Source organism: Nansenia antarctica, assembly GCF_963989245.1.
Source record: "Nansenia antarctica genome assembly, chromosome: 6".
Classification (NCBI taxonomy): domain Eukaryota; kingdom Metazoa; phylum Chordata; class Actinopteri; order Argentiniformes; family Microstomatidae; genus Nansenia; species Nansenia antarctica.
This window is the reverse complement of record NC_137676.1, coordinates 67,966,790-67,983,402: the sequence shown is the minus strand read 5'-3', so window position 1 is coordinate 67,983,402 and position 16,613 is coordinate 67,966,790. Positions and strand designations below refer to the sequence as shown.

General features: G+C 45.5%; 2 protein-coding genes across 2 annotated transcripts in view; both read right to left on the bottom strand.

Moving 5' to 3' along the window:
* wdr19 (WD repeat domain 19) overlaps positions 1–7,227 on the bottom strand; it is a 24,210-nt gene extending 16,983 nt beyond the window's left edge. Inside the window, exons 1-11 of the mRNA XM_080534096.1 lie at positions 7,152–7,227; positions 5,414–5,505; positions 5,195–5,260; positions 4,816–4,941; positions 3,797–3,912; positions 3,436–3,551; positions 2,783–2,863; positions 1,485–1,597; positions 865–1,038; positions 394–464; positions 1–97 (exon numbers count right to left, since the gene is read on the bottom strand). The exon at positions 1–97 is cut by the window's left edge and continues 76 nt beyond it. Coding sequence (XP_080390222.1) covers positions 1–97; positions 394–464; positions 865–1,038; positions 1,485–1,597; positions 2,783–2,863; positions 3,436–3,551; positions 3,797–3,912; positions 4,816–4,941; positions 5,195–5,260; positions 5,414–5,505; positions 7,152–7,157 — 1,058 coding nt within the window. The 5' untranslated portion in view covers positions 7,158–7,227. The remainder of the gene's footprint in view (positions 98–393; positions 465–864; positions 1,039–1,484; positions 1,598–2,782; positions 2,864–3,435; positions 3,552–3,796; positions 3,913–4,815; positions 4,942–5,194; positions 5,261–5,413; positions 5,506–7,151) is intronic.
* A 4,520-nt stretch (positions 7,228–11,747) lies between these two features.
* LOC308160874 (replication factor C subunit 1-like) lies at positions 11,748–12,896 on the bottom strand (the record flags this gene model as incomplete). Its single annotated transcript, XM_080534806.1, has 2 exons — positions 11,748–12,399; positions 12,678–12,896. 2 exons carry the CDS (start codon positions 12,894–12,896, stop codon positions 12,298–12,300), a joined length of 321 nt encoding a protein of 106 aa, XP_080390932.1. The 3' UTR covers positions 11,748–12,297.
* Positions 12,897–16,613: the final 3,717 nt, after the last annotated feature.

Sequence of the window (16,613 nt, the reverse complement as noted above, 5' to 3'; positions counted from 1 at the left end):
AGGATGGGCAGCCGGGTCAGGAACACGTGGAGGGTCCCCCGCTGGGTCGACACGGCCAGCAGCTGACCGTCATCTGTCCAGCTCAACTGGTCCAGACCTGGGAGGGGGGGGGGGGAGAGGGAGAGAGAAAGATAGCAATAGAGATAGATAGATAGATAGAAGAGGAAAGAAAGAAAAGGAGAAGAAAGAAGAGAAGCGGGGAGGCACAGAATGAGAGAGAGAAAGAGAGGAGAGGGGGGAGGGCAGAGGAGGGAGAGAGGCTACGTATCAGTTGCTTGTTACAAGCGGCGTGTTTTCTCACGTGATTCTCTGCTCATGTGTATTATCTCCATGTCCATGCTGTGCCAGTAAAGGGTGTTGAGGTGGAGGTTGAGTGGGTGGAGTTGTACTGACCTTTGGTCTCATCGTCCAGTTCGACGATAGCATGCATCTCCTTCAGCTCAGACAGGTCATGGATCTTAATGCTACACAGGGACACACACAGACAGAAACACTGTGAGTGTGTGTGTGTGTGTGTGTGTGTGTGTGTGTGTGTGTGTGTGTGTGTGTGTGTGTGTGTGTGTGTGTGTGTATAGTATGGTGTGGGTGTCTGTGCCTTCAGTATTTGTGTCCCTGTATACTTGTTTCTATGTGGACATAAATAAATGATTAAAACGTGTGCGTGTGTGTGTGTGTGTGTGTGTACAGTATGGTGTGTGTGTGTGTGTGTGTGTGTATAGTATGGTGTGTGTGTGTGTGTGTGTGTGTGTACAGTATGGTGTGTGTGTGTGTGTGTGTGTGTGTGTGTATGTAAAGTAAGGTGTGTGTGTGTGTGTGTGTGTGTGTGTGTGTGTGTGTGTGTGTGTGTGTGTGTGTGTGTAGTACCTGTTGTCTCCACAGGAGGCAGCCTTGTTGAGGGCGGGGGAGATGGCCACGCTGCTCAGGCTGTCCTTGTGGTTGTGAGCCTGGAACAGCTCCTGGCCGATCTCCCTGATGTGGGTGGAGATGACCACGAAGTAGCCCTGCGAGAAGCCTATCATGATGTACCCATCCCCATACCTGGGGAGAGAGGGATGGAGGGATGGAGGGATGGAGGGAGGGAGAAGAAAGAAGAAGAGATGGGGAGAGAACAAAGGGAGGAGGGAGACAAAGAGAATCACATTAGAGACACAATCAACTATCTAATCTTTTGTGAGACTGTGGTGGGTGGCAAAATATTTTTTTATTTTTTATTTTTTAAATACGTTGCGCCTGATCCAACAAGATGACTTTGTTTGTTTGTATTTTTGTATTTTCTTCTTTGAATAAAAACTGTTTAAAAATAATAATCTTTGCGGTTCGTAATGGGACGATGGCGGCCCAGCCACAGTCTCATGTATGTATAGGAAACACTGGGAGGCATCAAAATAGGTGTAGGCGTCAGGTCATACAAGTTTTTATACAGGTGAAACTGTGTGTTGCTGGCACAAAATGGCCGCCGGCGGTAGCAGGGTAGCGTACAGTACCAGCGGTAGGAGATGATGTTTCCGTATCTCTGCTGGAAGGCCAGTTCTATGGGGTTGTCAGGGTCGTTCAGGTTGAACAGGAACAAGGTCTTTTTCCCGACAGACACACTAACCTGGGGAGAGGGGGGTGGGGGGGGGTGAAAGGGCAAAGTTGAAAGGTCACAGACCAAGGAGTGACACAATAATGACTGACTGACACTCCACTTGTTACCGTTATTCGATTTGTTTCAGCCTTTGCGAGCCTATAACTTTTCTTCTGGAACTGTTGTTTCTAGCTGGTGAATATCACAGACACTTTAGACTTGAATCTCTTTCTCATATAATGCACTTTTCCCATTGTTAATATCAATGTATTTCCTGATTGAACTCTTCAAGCAGGAACCATTTGTGACAGCAGCTCGTGAAACCGGGAACAAGTCGCCAACCGATGGACCGTTGTGATACCATACCATTGCAATGCAATGGATTCAGTGAGTAATCCCCACTACTACCTAGTTAGTGTAGAGTAGTGGGGATTGCTCACCGAATCCATTGCATTGCAATGTTTTGCCTTGACTAGCGAGTGTGTCATTGATTTTCAACACCGTTGAAATTTATTTACATTTTTCTGAATAAAAGTCTGAACATTTTGACTGGTTGGCGACTTGTTCCCGGTTTCTGGTGCCACAAGATTAAATGTCCCCCTACCTCAGAACCAGGGTTCTGGTGCCACCAGATTAAATGTCCCCCTACCTCAGAACCAGGGTTCTGGTGCCACCAGATTAAATGTCCTCTCACCTCAGACTCAGAGTTCTGGTGCCACAGGATTAAATGTCCCCCTCACAACATCTCTCCCTCTTGTCTCTCCATCTCACCTCCAGCTCACCCAGGTAACATTGGAGTTCTCTATCTCTCTTCTCTCTAATCTACCCATATTCTGTCCATCCTGCTCTCATCCCTGCAGTCTCTCGATCTCTCTTCCTCCTCCATGGCCTCTATCGCACAGAGAACGCGTCTCTTTTCACACAGATCCTGAGCAGGACGGAACCACCGCCGGAACAACACGGAACACAGAATCAGAACATGGAACACAGAGCCTACTCAGCAGTGTGTGTGTGTGTGTGTATTGTCAGTGTTGAGGTAGACCTGTGTGTGTGTGTGGGTGTGGGTGTGTGTGTGTGCTTCTACAGTCCAGAGAAGATGAAAACACAGGTATGTTACTTGAGCAAGAGCAAGAGCAAAAGCACACACATGAACACAAGCACACACACACACACACACACACACACACACACACACACACACACACACACACTCACAGTGCTCTCTCCAGGAGAGGAGCGCTCATCTGTCTTCATCACAGAGAACTGGATATCAGCAGGGTCAGCACGCACCGACGTCTGAGAGAGAGAGAGAGAGAGAGAGAGAGAAAAATGTGTGTTACAGTGTGTTACAGTGTGTTACAGTGTGTTACAGTGTGGTCCTGAGTGTTACAGTCTGTTAACGTGTGTTCCTGGGTGTTAGTGTGTGTTACAGTGTGTTAACGTGTGTGTTAACGTGTGTGTTACAGTGTGTTAACGTGTGTGTTACAGTGTGTTAACGTATGTGTTAACATGTGTGTTACAGTGTGTTACTGTGTGTGTTAACGTGTGTGTTACAGTGTGTTAACGTGTGTGTTAACGTGTGTGTTACAGTGTGTTACTGTGTGTGTTACTGTGTGTTAACGTGTGTGTTACTGTGTGTTAACGTGTGTGTTAACGTGTGTTAACGTGTGTGTTAACATGTGTGTTACTGTGTGTTACTGTGTGTTACTGTGTGTGCTAACGTGTGTTAACGTGTGTGTTAACATGTGTGTTACTGTGTGTTACTGTGTGTGTTACAGTGTGTTAACGTGTGTGTTAACGTGTGTGTTACAGTGTGTTAACGTGTGTGTTACAGTGTGTTAACGTGTGTGTTACTGTGTTCTAGTTACCTGTCGGATGGTGTCTCCCTCGTGGTTGCTAACGGTGATAGTGCGGTCCTCACTGCCCAGGGCCAGCAGGTTCTGAGAGCTCCAGCAGCCACAGGTGATCCTCTTAGTGTGTTTCCCTGTGTGTGTGTGTGTGTGTGTGTGTGTGAAAAAGAAAGAGCGAAAGAACAAAAAGATTGATATATTTATAGAGTGTTTATGTCTAAATGAGCAGTGTGTGTGTGTGTGTGTCTATGTACAGTACATGCATGTCTTCAAGTTTATATAGGTATGTGATCCGTGTGCATTTGTGGAGCAGTGTTTGTGTGTGTGTGTGTGTGTGTGTGTGTGTGTGTGTGTGTGCATGTGTGTGCATGTGTATTACCCAGAACAGGGATCTTGCGCGAGGTCTGCTGGTTGTAGATGAGCAGGTTTCCCTTTGCCGTCCCAACAGCCAATAGGGGCCCCGTCTTCGACCACAGGATGAAGGACATCTGGTCTCTATGGAAACCAACACAACCAGCGAGGAACGTATTAACATCCTTGTTAAAGACAAAAACCTTATTGCCTGGTGCAGAAGAAGAGTACTATGTCAGTACCACACAAACAGAACAAGTTGCCCTTACAAGAAATCAACATAAAGAGCCTTTACCTGGCTTTCGATCCAGCCCAGCCAAAATACACTTGATTAAACTACAGTAGGGCTGTCAATGTTAACGCGTTAACGCTTGCGATTCATCTGGAAACCTTTTTAACGACGTTCCACAGAAACCCAGCCAAATGGTCCAATGGGCTCATTACAATTGGTATGGGGATGTTAATAGTGTCAACACCCCAGCGCTGGGTAGACTACACACTGCTGTGTTTTGTCAGGTGATTGTGCACTGACTGGGCTCGACAGAATGACTGTGTAGCCAAGTCTATGGCTGCGTTCGTAAAGTAGCTCTGAGAGCGCCGGGGCATCCACGTGACTGCCGACTGCCTTGAGGATGTCCTCTTGGCCTAATGGTAGACACTTGGGCCCCAGGACCAGAGTTGCCACCCCCCCCCCCACATGCCACTGTCCCATCTGACCTCCTCTCTCACCCACCTCATGCCACTGTCCATCTGACCTCCTCTCTCACCACCTCATGCCACTGTCCCATCTGACCTCCTCTCTCACCACCTCACGTCATGTCACTGTCCCATCTGACCTCCTCTCTCACCACCTCATGTCACTGTCCATCTGACCTCCTCTCTCACCCCCTCATGTCACTGTCCATCTGACCTCCTCTCTCACCCACCTCATGCCACTGTCCATCTGACCTCCTCTCTCACTCATGTCATGTCACTGTCTCATCTGACCTCCTCTCTCACCCACCTCACGTCATGTCACTGTCCCATCTGACCTCCTCTCTCACCCACCTCATGCCACTGTCCATCTGGGACGTCTTGTTGACGTTGGCGTCCCACAGGTGGATGCAGCTGGACTTCTCAGCGATAATGGCCAGAACGTCTCCGTCTTTGTCCCAGTCCATCGCCACACACCGCCTGGAGACGCAGACAGACAGGCAGGCAGAGAAATAAAGATGGAGAGATACTGACAACACGCCATTATTTGACCAAAACATGTCATTTTAATATAATAAACCTACGTAGGCCTACGTATGACCTTAGGTAAAAGATTGAATCTTGAATCTCTTGATGAAATGAGGGAACAGACACAAACATTGTTAAGAAATGTTTTCAAGTTCCACATGTAAAGCTGCTGCCAGACACTGTGCTCCTGCATGCATGCACTCACCCTGGTAGGTTGATCTCGTTCTTCCTCTGTCCATGTCGATCAAAGATTTTCACTGAATTGTCGGGCCTGAAGTGTCATAAAAGGGTGCATAACATAAGATAAAAAAACCGACCACAAGTTACTGAGAAATGAAACGTTATCAAACACTATAACCAACATCCATCCATCCTGACTGTCAAAAGTTCAACGTTTTCAAACAACACCAAAGCAGTAACTCACCCTGCAACAGCGATGTAATTACCAAGTGTTTTTTGCCATTTGTACTGCAGACAGGACCCATACCATGCTCTGTCTGCCAGGGTAAAGACGCGCTGCGGAGAAAGACAGGACAGATCATTTGACAGAAGACTGATACATGTGAACAACACCAGCAGACAGAAGACTGACATGTGAACAACACCAGCAGACAGAAGACTGACATGTGATCAACACCAGCAGACAGAAGCCTGACATGTGATCAACACCAGCAGACAGACAGACTGACATGTGATCAACACCAGCAGACAGAAGACTGACATGTGATCAACACCAGCAGACAGAAGACTGACATGTGATCAACACCAGCAGACAGAAGACTGACATGTGATCAACACCAGCAGACAGAAGACTGACATGTGAACAACACCAGCAGACAGAAAACTGACATGTGAACAACACCAGCAGACAGAAGACTGACATGTGATCAACACCAGCAGACAGAAGACTGACATGTGATCAACACCAGCAGACAGAAGACTGACATGTGATCAACACCAGCAGACAGAAGACTGACATGTGAACAACACCAGCAGACAGAAGACTGACATGTGAACAACACCAGCAGACAGAAGACTGACATGTGATCAACACCAGCAGACAGAAGACTGACATGTGATCAACACTAGCAGACAGAAGACTGACATGTGATCAACACCAGCAGACAGAAGACTGACATGTGATCAACACCAGCAGACAGAAGACTGACATGTGATCAACACCAGCAGACAGAAGACTGACATGTGATCAACACCAGCAGACAGAAGACTGACATGTGATCAACACCAGCAGACAGAAGACTGACATGTGATCAACACCAGCAGACAGAAGACTGACATGTGATCAACACCAGCAGACAGAAGACTGACATGTGATCAACACCAGCAGACAGAAGACTGACATGTGATCAACACCAGCAGACAGACAGAAGCCTTGGCGCCTCGCAGCCACAGGTGATACGGCGACTCGGCAGGGGGAAAATGCACACAAATCAAATGGGGATACTGGAGACGCAATAACAACGCAAACCCAAAACAGTGGCACACACCAAGAGACAGGGTATACAGGAATCTTGAGGTTAATTTCAATACCTTTGTAAGACTTTTTAAAGACCTTGTCAATATTTTCCCAGACCTCACCGCCACTTCGAGCTGTAACCGTTTACATCAGTGAAGCTTTAACTTAACAGTTTGAGTTCGCAATAGACTAGACCACTATCATACAACACAATTTCCGGTTTATCTTAGGTTTTTAATAAAACTAATAAATTCACGAACTTTTACTAAAGGTTTTTAAAGACTCAAACTCTTTGGACAGAGTCTAATTCAGAAAAATACCAACACAATTCAAGACCTCATAAAATCGTGATAAGACTTTTTAATACTTATTAAGGGTCTTGATTTTCCCCAAATTGATTCATCAACTTTTAATACGTTTCAAGACACCGCGGATACCCTGCCAAGAGAACACAACACATGCATTGGACACACATTGAACACATGCATTGACAACCATAATCATGTGAATCCTAGCTACACACACTGATGGCTAACGTAACGGTAGCTAAACTAGCCAGCTAATCAGTTCAGCACTTTTAGCAGCGACGCACAACTCGACTAATGAACCGCTTAACAGAACCGGAGGACAAAACGTAGAGTATATTTCATACTCTTCAAACCCTTCCCTTCCCTGGCCACCTTACCTTCATGGTTGAGTTAGAAGCTTATTAATAAATCCAGACAAATCTAAATCACAAACGCATCATCCCTACTTGTATGTACATATCCCAGAATGCTTCACTCTACAGCGTCCAGCACCAGCCAAAGCGGTGTCATAGCAACGGCCAGGGGGGTATTCCATCAACGTCTAAAGGAAAATCCTGGCTTATTTTTGATAACTTCTCGCGAGATTTATCAGAATATGCCTGGATATTTTTAGGAACTCTCGCGAGACTTGTCAGACAACCTGGATTTTCTTTTAGCGATGTTGATGGAATACCCCCCAGGGTTGCCAGATATTAATAATAATAATAATAATAATATAATAACCTTTATTTGTATAGCACTTTTCCTGCAAACGTTGCAGCTCAAAACGCTTTAATCATTATATAATCATCATGTAATAATTTAGTCATTTAATTAAAGACACTACAAATATCTCTCTCTCTTTCAGAAGGGATTATTAATCAAACACGTTAATTTCGAATAATTATGAGGTAGAAGTGGCTCTAGTCAATCGTGACGCCGTGGTTCTGCCAGTAATTACCCAACACACACACACACACACACACACACACACACACACACACACACACACACACACACACACACACACACACACACTCTCTCTCACACACACACACTCTCATACACACACACACACACACACACACACACACACACACACACACACACACACACACACTCTCTCTCACACACACTCTTATACACACACACACGCGCACACACACACACACACACACACACACACACACACACACACACGGTGGATTAGTACAGGCCAGTGTAACGGCAGACAGGCAAAGGAGAGCGAGGTGTATGAACCCTGACTCTCCACTGTGTGTGTGTGTGTGTGTGTGTGTGTGTGTGTGTGTGTGTGTGTGTGTGTGTGTGCAGGGCCGCTTTAAGGGGGGGCTAGCTGGGGCGGTGGCACAGGGCCTCGCGCTTTGGAGGGCCTCGCGTGAGGCAGGGTAAAAAAAAAAAAAAAAAAAAAAAAACTGGCGAGGCCCTCCAAAGCGCCAGGCAAGGAACCATATTATTATTTTTGCCTTTAATACATTTCTAAATGTTCACACATGTGATAATCATCAGTCAATCATACATCTAAAATCTAGCATACCTGTAGGACAGGGAGATTCTTTTAGCAACAGAAAAAAGTAATTTCCCCCTATGACACCTTACGTGAAACGTGAAAAGAATTTTTGGGCGCGCGTTGACACTTGTTGTGCATAGTGACTGCTTAGTGCAAAGGACAAAATGCAGAGGGAACGAGACCGAGGAAGAAAATGTTAATCGGGTGCTGAAAAAAGAAATACAAATAAAAGAAAGGAAGGCTTCAGGGCCTCGCTTAGAGGTTCGTTCGAAACATTTCTAAAAACAAGTGAGGCTCCCGTTAGCACCGAAGAAGCTAACGTTACTGCTAGCACTAGCAATGCTAGTAGTAGCACGGCACAGCCCCCCCTGAGAGGCAAAGATGATGTCTCTGAGGTGGAGGAGGACAACTGCTACACCGGCAGCAGTGGGGCTGCCCAGCCCCAGGTGATGATGGTCAGGAGTGGTGAAGTAGAGGATACGGAGGCGGAAGATGGAGCTACTCAGAGCAGCAGCAGGGCTGAGAGTGATGGAACGCAAGACGAGCCTACGGTGTTAGATATGTCATGTATGATGATCCTGGTAAATTGGCCGGTACATATGGACTCTACAGTTACAGAAGTGATCATTAGAAGAGGTCCCCCAAAGATGAAACCTGGATTTAGTTATCCTAAAAATAATGAGAACAGGAACTTTAGTGAAACTTTATTTCTCCGAAAACTACCAAATGGGGAAAAAATAGAAAGAAAGTGGCTTGTGTACTCTCAAAAACGGGACATGTCTTTTTGCTTTTGCTGTAAGCTTTTCAACATAAAGGATAGGCCTACATGGTGGTGAGTAACATCTCTATTCATGTCAATAATGGCTTGTGCGTATTTAATGTTGGGTATGATGACTGCTTTATCCTAAATCCTAATCCTTTACGAGTATAAAAGGTTTGAAATGAAACAAACATGGTTGTAAACTATCTAAATAAGTAGATATGCTATTGTCTATCAGCACAGCATGTGAGCGCATTTCTTGCAATATATCGGTGCGTGCGTGTCGCACGGTTATAAGTAAGTATTTTTTTTTTATTTTTTATAACAGTAGCCTACATCATTATAAAAGGCCTCGCAAATCTGACTTCGCACAGGGCCTCGCATATCTCCCAAGCGGCCCTGTGTGTGTGTGTGTGTGTGTGTGTGTGTGTGTGTCACTGTTGTCTTGCTGTTCCACAATCAGTCTATCTGTTGTACTACATGATTGTGTTGGTCTGTCAGGTTTGTCCTCTGGCCTCTCACACCACCAAGGCTCCGTGCCGGTTCTGGTTCCGGTTCTGGAGCCTCAGAACCTTGCTGTTTTATGGCGAACCAGCCCGCGTTCATACCAGTGCAGAACCAGTTTAAGTCATCAACCTTGGGTGATGAAGCGGCGGAATAAACAGAAATGTCACAACAAGATGGCAGCTACTTCAGTGGAAATGAAGATAATTATCTTCCACTACAGTATCTGAAATAAACACTATTTTGTAAGAAGAAAACAAAAGTTTTTGGGTTTTTAGTCTTTTTAAAAGATGGGTTTTTAGTCTTGACTTAAAAATATTTGCTGAGGTTACATCCCTGATAATAATAACTAATAATAACTTTTATTTGTATAGCACTTTTCCTGCAAACATTGCAGCTCAAAGTGCTTTAATCATTATATAACCATCATTTAATTATTTAGTAATTTAAAGGCAATATTAAAAAGATTGGTTTTTAGTCTTGACTTGAAAATATTTGCTGAGGTTGCATCCCTAATGTAAACTGGCAGTGCATTCCACAATTTGGGTGCATAAAATGAGAATGCAGCCTCACCAAATCTCTTATTTTATACATGTGGTACACAGAGACAGCCAGCATCAGAAGACCTGAGAGCTCAAGAGCCTTTATCAGGGTGTCAGTGTGCGACTCTTCGGTTCAGAATCAAAATCCTTGTATTGTCAAGTATATTTGCACATACAGGAAATTGACTTGGTGTGGTTGGTGCATAGGATATAAAGACACAAACAACAATAGCCAATAATAAAAATAAAAAAACTCCCTGTACACCAACGACTGTACCTCTGGTGACACATCTGTCAAGACCATCAAATATGCAGATGACACCACCATGGTTGGCCTCATCACTGATAATGACGAGACTGCCTACCGGAGGGAGGTCGGCCGCCTGGTGTCCTCGTCTGCAGCCAATAACCTGGAACTCAACAACACCAAGACAGTGGAGGTGATTATGGACTTCCGGAAAAAGGCCCCAACTCACTCTCCACTGGTCATCAATAACTCCCCTGTCACAATAATGGATGAATTCAAGTTTCTGGGCACTACCATCTCCAACAAACTAAAATGGGATAACAACATCACCCATTCAGTTAAAAAAGGCCAGCAGCGCTTGTTCTTCCTCCGTCAGCTGAAGAGGCTCCACATCAGTCGTCACATCCTGGTCCAGTTCTACAGGGCCGTCATAGAGAGCATCCTAACATCTTCCATCACTGTCTGGTACGAGTCTGCGTCTGCCCGATCCAAGGCCAAGCTACAAAGAGTCGTACGGACAGCTGAGCGGATCATCGGCTGCCCCCTGCCTCCCATCACAGACCTCCACAGCTCCAGATCACTGAAGAGAGCACGCAAGATTGTGGCTGACCCCTCACATCCAGCTCACAGCTTGTTTACATTACTCCCTTCTGGACAGCGGTACAGGGCCATCAGGTCAAAAACATCACGCCACGTGAACAGTTTCTTCCCCAAAGCCATAGCCCTCCTCAATAACTCCTGATCATCGCACCTCACACTTCACATGTTCTTGCACTAAGTTGTACAGTATATTTATTCACTCATATTGGTACTGTATATTTTGTCTTCAGTGTTGTTGTATTGTCGTCTTGCTGTTGTATGTACTGTTCAGCATGGTAGAATACCAAGTCATGTTCCTAGTGCACTGCACATGGCGAATAAAGTTGAACTGAATTGAATTATTATTTTAACTGTTTAATACCAGCACACCTGACGGGGTTTGCGCTGAGGCAGTACCTAAGTTTGGGGCGTGACTATAATAAACGGCCAGTGACCCAAAGCCTTACTACTCCACGTGTACCGACTCCCTCTGTGTCCAGGACCTCCACGGTAATACACAACACTATATAAGCAGAAATAGCTTCAAAAGACAATGACTGGAGCAGTAGAACAATAATTATCTAGGCTGTAAATTAGAGGATGTAAAACTAATATAGATGACATCGTCAGTTGTATGTGTGTGTGTGTGTGTTGTAGTGTGGCTCCCAATATTGCATATTCCAGTCCAGCAAAGATATACCAAACCACAACATTTTATATTCTTTATTACTTGTCAGTGAAAATGTTACAAAACACAATATACAAGAGCAGTTTCTGGATCTCTATGAATTTGGTCATAAGAAGTGCTCACTATAGGAAACAAAGTACTATGCTTTTACAGATTGTTGACTTTGTAGTAGTAGTAGTAGTAATCTTTACACTACTGTTACATATTTACAATTGAACAGTTCATGAAGCGCACACCCCTCTGTAACATACAGGTAATCACATGGTTATATCACCACCAACATGATATGGGGACTGAGGGGCGAGAGAGAGAAAGGGGGGGGGGGTGTGTGAGAGAGCAATAAAGTGTGTGAGAGAGAGAGAGAGAGAGAGAGAGAGAGAGAGAGAGAGAGAGAGAGAGAGAGAGAGAGAGAGAGAGAGAGAGAGAGAGAGAGAGAGAGAGAGAGGGATACACATTTTCATTTCATTTCATTTTTTCAGTGTTTGGGATGAGCACATGTCCATTATGTGTATTGAGAGCTTCAGTGTTTGAGGACATGTCCATTATGAGTATCCATAGTATCACATGGATGATAACCGAGATGTTGATGGCGATTATGTCGACGGTAATGCAAACAGTTTGGGGATATATTTGTTGGAGTGGTGGGAGGTGGAGGTGGAGGTCAAGTTTGTTTGAGTGGTTTCTCCTCCTCAGGGCTCACTTCTTGCCTTTGCCCTTCCCCTTGCCTTTCCCTTTCCCAGAATCCACTGCTTTCTCCTTCTTGGGCTCCTTGGAGGGTTTCTTGGAGGCCTTCTTCTGCTGTTGGGCCAAAGAGGACGGAGAGAAAGAGAGGACAGGGTCCAGAGAGAGGAAGGAGAGGAGGGGGGGGGAGATAGAGAGGACGGGATCCAGAGAGAGGAAGGAGAGGGGGGGGAAATAGAGAGGGAGAGGGGAGAAAGACGTGACAAAAGGAGGCAGCGTTACGAGCAGGTGCAAATATTATCTGGACTCGTCAACGGACAGATTCCAAAAAAGAAGAGAAAAATCTTAACACTGACCAACACTGCAATTGGCTAGGGTTGTGTGTGTGTCCTTACCTTGATCATGGCGTCCAGGCCTTCCTCCTCCTCCTCCTCTTCCTCCTCGGGCGTCTGCTTGTCCTGTTCCGTCTCTGCCCCTCCCAGGTTAGGCTCCTCCCCCCCACCGCGGCGGCCCTTCTTGATTGGCTGCAGGGAGTAGGGCGTCAGGTGCACCTCGCGGTTGTACGCACGCGTGAACGCAGCCTTCACCTGAGGAGCAGAGATCAGGATGAACATCTTGTTAGTGCCAACGTCTCCAAAACGTCCCGTGTCACCATTTTCTCTCCCCCCGCCCCTCCCCAATATCAGGTGAAAGGCTAACATACTTCCCTCCCTAGACATTCAGTTAAACAAGAGATGACATAAAAAATAAAAAATAAAGATCTGAATCTTTAGAGTAAACGATTATTAAATCAGTCCATTACATCGACCCTCTCTACACCTCCCTCTCCAACCCCCCCCCCCCCCCCCCCCCGAGGTAGAAGTGGCTCTAGTCAAGGTAGAAGTGGCTCTAGAAGTGGCTCTAGTCAATCGTGACGCCGTGGTTCTGCCAGTAATTACCCAACACACACACACACACACACACACACACACACACACACACACACACACACACACACACACACACACACACACACTCTCTCTCACACACACACACTCTCATACACACACACACACACACACACACACACACACACACACACACACACACACACACACTCTCTCTCACACACACTCTTATACACACACACACGCGCACACACACACACACACACACACACACACACACACACACACACGGTGGATTAGTACAGGCCAGTGTAACGGCAGACAGGCAAAGGAGAGCGAGGTGTATGAACCCTGACTCTCCACTGTGTGTGTGTGTGTGTGTGTGTGTGTGTGTGTGTGTGTGTGTGTGTGTGTGTGTGCAGGGCCGCTTTAAGGGGGGGCTAGCTGGGGCGGTGGCACAGGGCCTCGCGCTTTGGAGGGCCTCGCGTGAGGCAGGGTAAAAAAAAAAAAAAAAAAAAAAAAACTGGCGAGGCCCTCCAAAGCGCCAGGCAAGGAACCATATTATTATTTTTGCCTTTAATACATTTCTAAATGTTCACACATGTGATAATCATCAGTCAATCATACATCTAAAATCTAGCATACCTGTAGGACAGGGAGATTCTTTTAGCAACAGAAAAAAGTAATTTCCCCCTATGACACCTTACGTGAAACGTGAAAAGAATTTTTGGGCGCGCGTTGACACTTGTTGTGCATAGTGACTGCTTAGTGCAAAGGACAAAATGCAGAGGGAACGAGACCGAGGAAGAAAATGTTAATCGGGTGCTGAAAAAAGAAATACAAATAAAAGAAAGGAAGGCTTCAGGGCCTCGCTTAGAGGTTCGTTCGAAACATTTCTAAAAACAAGTGAGGCTCCCGTTAGCACCGAAGAAGCTAACGTTACTGCTAGCACTAGCAATGCTAGTAGTAGCACGGCACAGCCCCCCCTGAGAGGCAAAGATGATGTCTCTGAGGTGGAGGAGGACAACTGCTACACCGGCAGCAGTGGGGCTGCCCAGCCCCAGGTGATGATGGTCAGGAGTGGTGAAGTAGAGGATACGGAGGCGGAAGATGGAGCTACTCAGAGCAGCAGCAGGGCTGAGAGTGATGGAACGCAAGACGAGCCTACGGTGTTAGATATGTCATGTATGATGATCCTGGTAAATTGGCCGGTACATATGGACTCTACAGTTACAGAAGTGATCATTAGAAGAGGTCCCCCAAAGATGAAACCTGGATTTAGTTATCCTAAAAATAATGAGAACAGGAACTTTAGTGAAACTTTATTTCTCCGAAAACTACCAAATGGGGAAAAAATAGAAAGAAAGTGGCTTGTGTACTCTCAAAAACGGGACATGTCTTTTTGCTTTTGCTGTAAGCTTTTCAACATAAAGGATAGGCCTACATGGTGGTGAGTAACATCTCTATTCATGTCAATAATGGCTTGTGCGTATTTAATGTTGGGTATGATGACTGCTTTATCCTAAATCCTAATCCTTTACGAGTATAAAAGGTTTGAAATGAAACAAACATGGTTGTAAACTATCTAAATAAGTAGATATGCTATTGTCTATCAGCACAGCATGTGAGCGCATTTCTTGCAATATATCGGTGCGTGCGTGTCGCACGGTTATAAGTAAGTATTTTTTTTTTATTTTTTATAACAGTAGCCTACATCATTATAAAAGGCCTCGCAAATCTGACTTCGCACAGGGCCTCGCATATCTCCCAAGCGGCCCTGTGTGTGTGTGTGTGTGTGTGTGTGTGTGTGTGTCACTGTTGTCTTGCTGTTCCACAATCAGTCTATCTGTTGTACTACATGATTGTGTTGGTCTGTCAGGTTTGTCCTCTGGCCTCTCACACCACCAAGGCTCCGTGCCGGTTCTGGTTCCGGTTCTGGAGCCTCAGAACCTTGCTGTTTTATGGCGAACCAGCCCGCGTTCATACCAGTGCAGAACCAGTTTAAGTCATCAACCTTGGGTGATGAAGCGGCGGAATAAACAGAAATGTCACAACAAGATGGCAGCTACTTCAGTGGAAATGAAGATAATTATCTTCCACTACAGTATCTGAAATAAACACTATTTTGTAAGAAGAAAACAAAAGTTTTTGGGTTTTTAGTCTTTTTAAAAGATGGGTTTTTAGTCTTGACTTAAAAATATTTGCTGAGGTTACATCCCTGATAATAATAACTAATAATAACTTTTATTTGTATAGCACTTTTCCTGCAAACATTGCAGCTCAAAGTGCTTTAATCATTATATAACCATCATTTAATTATTTAGTAATTTAAAGGCAATATTAAAAAGATTGGTTTTTAGTCTTGACTTGAAAATATTTGCTGAGGTTGCATCCCTAATGTAAACTGGCAGTGCATTCCACAATTTGGGTGCATAAAATGAGAATGCAGCCTCACCAAATCTCTTATTTTATACATGTGGTACACAGAGACAGCCAGCATCAGAAGACCTGAGAGCTCAAGAGCCTTTATCAGGGTGTCAGTGTGCGACTCTTCGGTTCAGAATCAAAATCCTTGTATTGTCAAGTATATTTGCACATACAGGAAATTGACTTGGTGTGGTTGGTGCATAGGATATAAAGACACAAACAACAATAGCCAATAATAAAAATAAAAAAACTCCCTGTACACCAACGACTGTACCTCTGGTGACACATCTGTCAAGACCATCAAATATGCAGATGACACCACCATGGTTGGCCTCATCACTGATAATGACGAGACTGCCTACCGGAGGGAGGTCGGCCGCCTGGTGTCCTCGTCTGCAGCCAATAACCTGGAACTCAACAACACCAAGACAGTGGAGGTGATTATGGACTTCCGGAAAAAGGCCCCAACTCACTCTCCACTGGTCATCAATAACTCCCCTGTCACAATAATGGATGAATTCAAGTTTCTGGGCACTACCATCTCCAACAAACTAAAATGGGATAACAACATCACCCATTCAGTTAAAAAAGGCCAGCAGCGCTTGTTCTTCCTCCGTCAGCTGAAGAGGCTCCACATCAGTCGTCACATCCTGGTCCAGTTCTACAGGGCCGTCATAGAGAGCATCCTAACATCTTCCATCACTGTCTGGTACGAGTCTGCGTCTGCCCGATCCAAGGCCAAGCTACAAAGAGTCGTACGGACAGCTGAGCGGATCATCGGCTGCCCCCTGCCTCCCATCACAGACCTCCACAGCTCCAGATCACTGAAGAGAGCACGCAAGATTGTGGCTGACCCCTCACATCCAGCTCACAGCTTGTTTACATTACTCCCTTCTGGACAGCGGTACAGGGCCATCAGGTCAAAAACATCACGCCACGTGAACAGTTTCTTCCCCAAAGCCATAGCCCTCCTCAATAACTCCTGATCATCGCACCTCACACTTCACATGTTCTTGC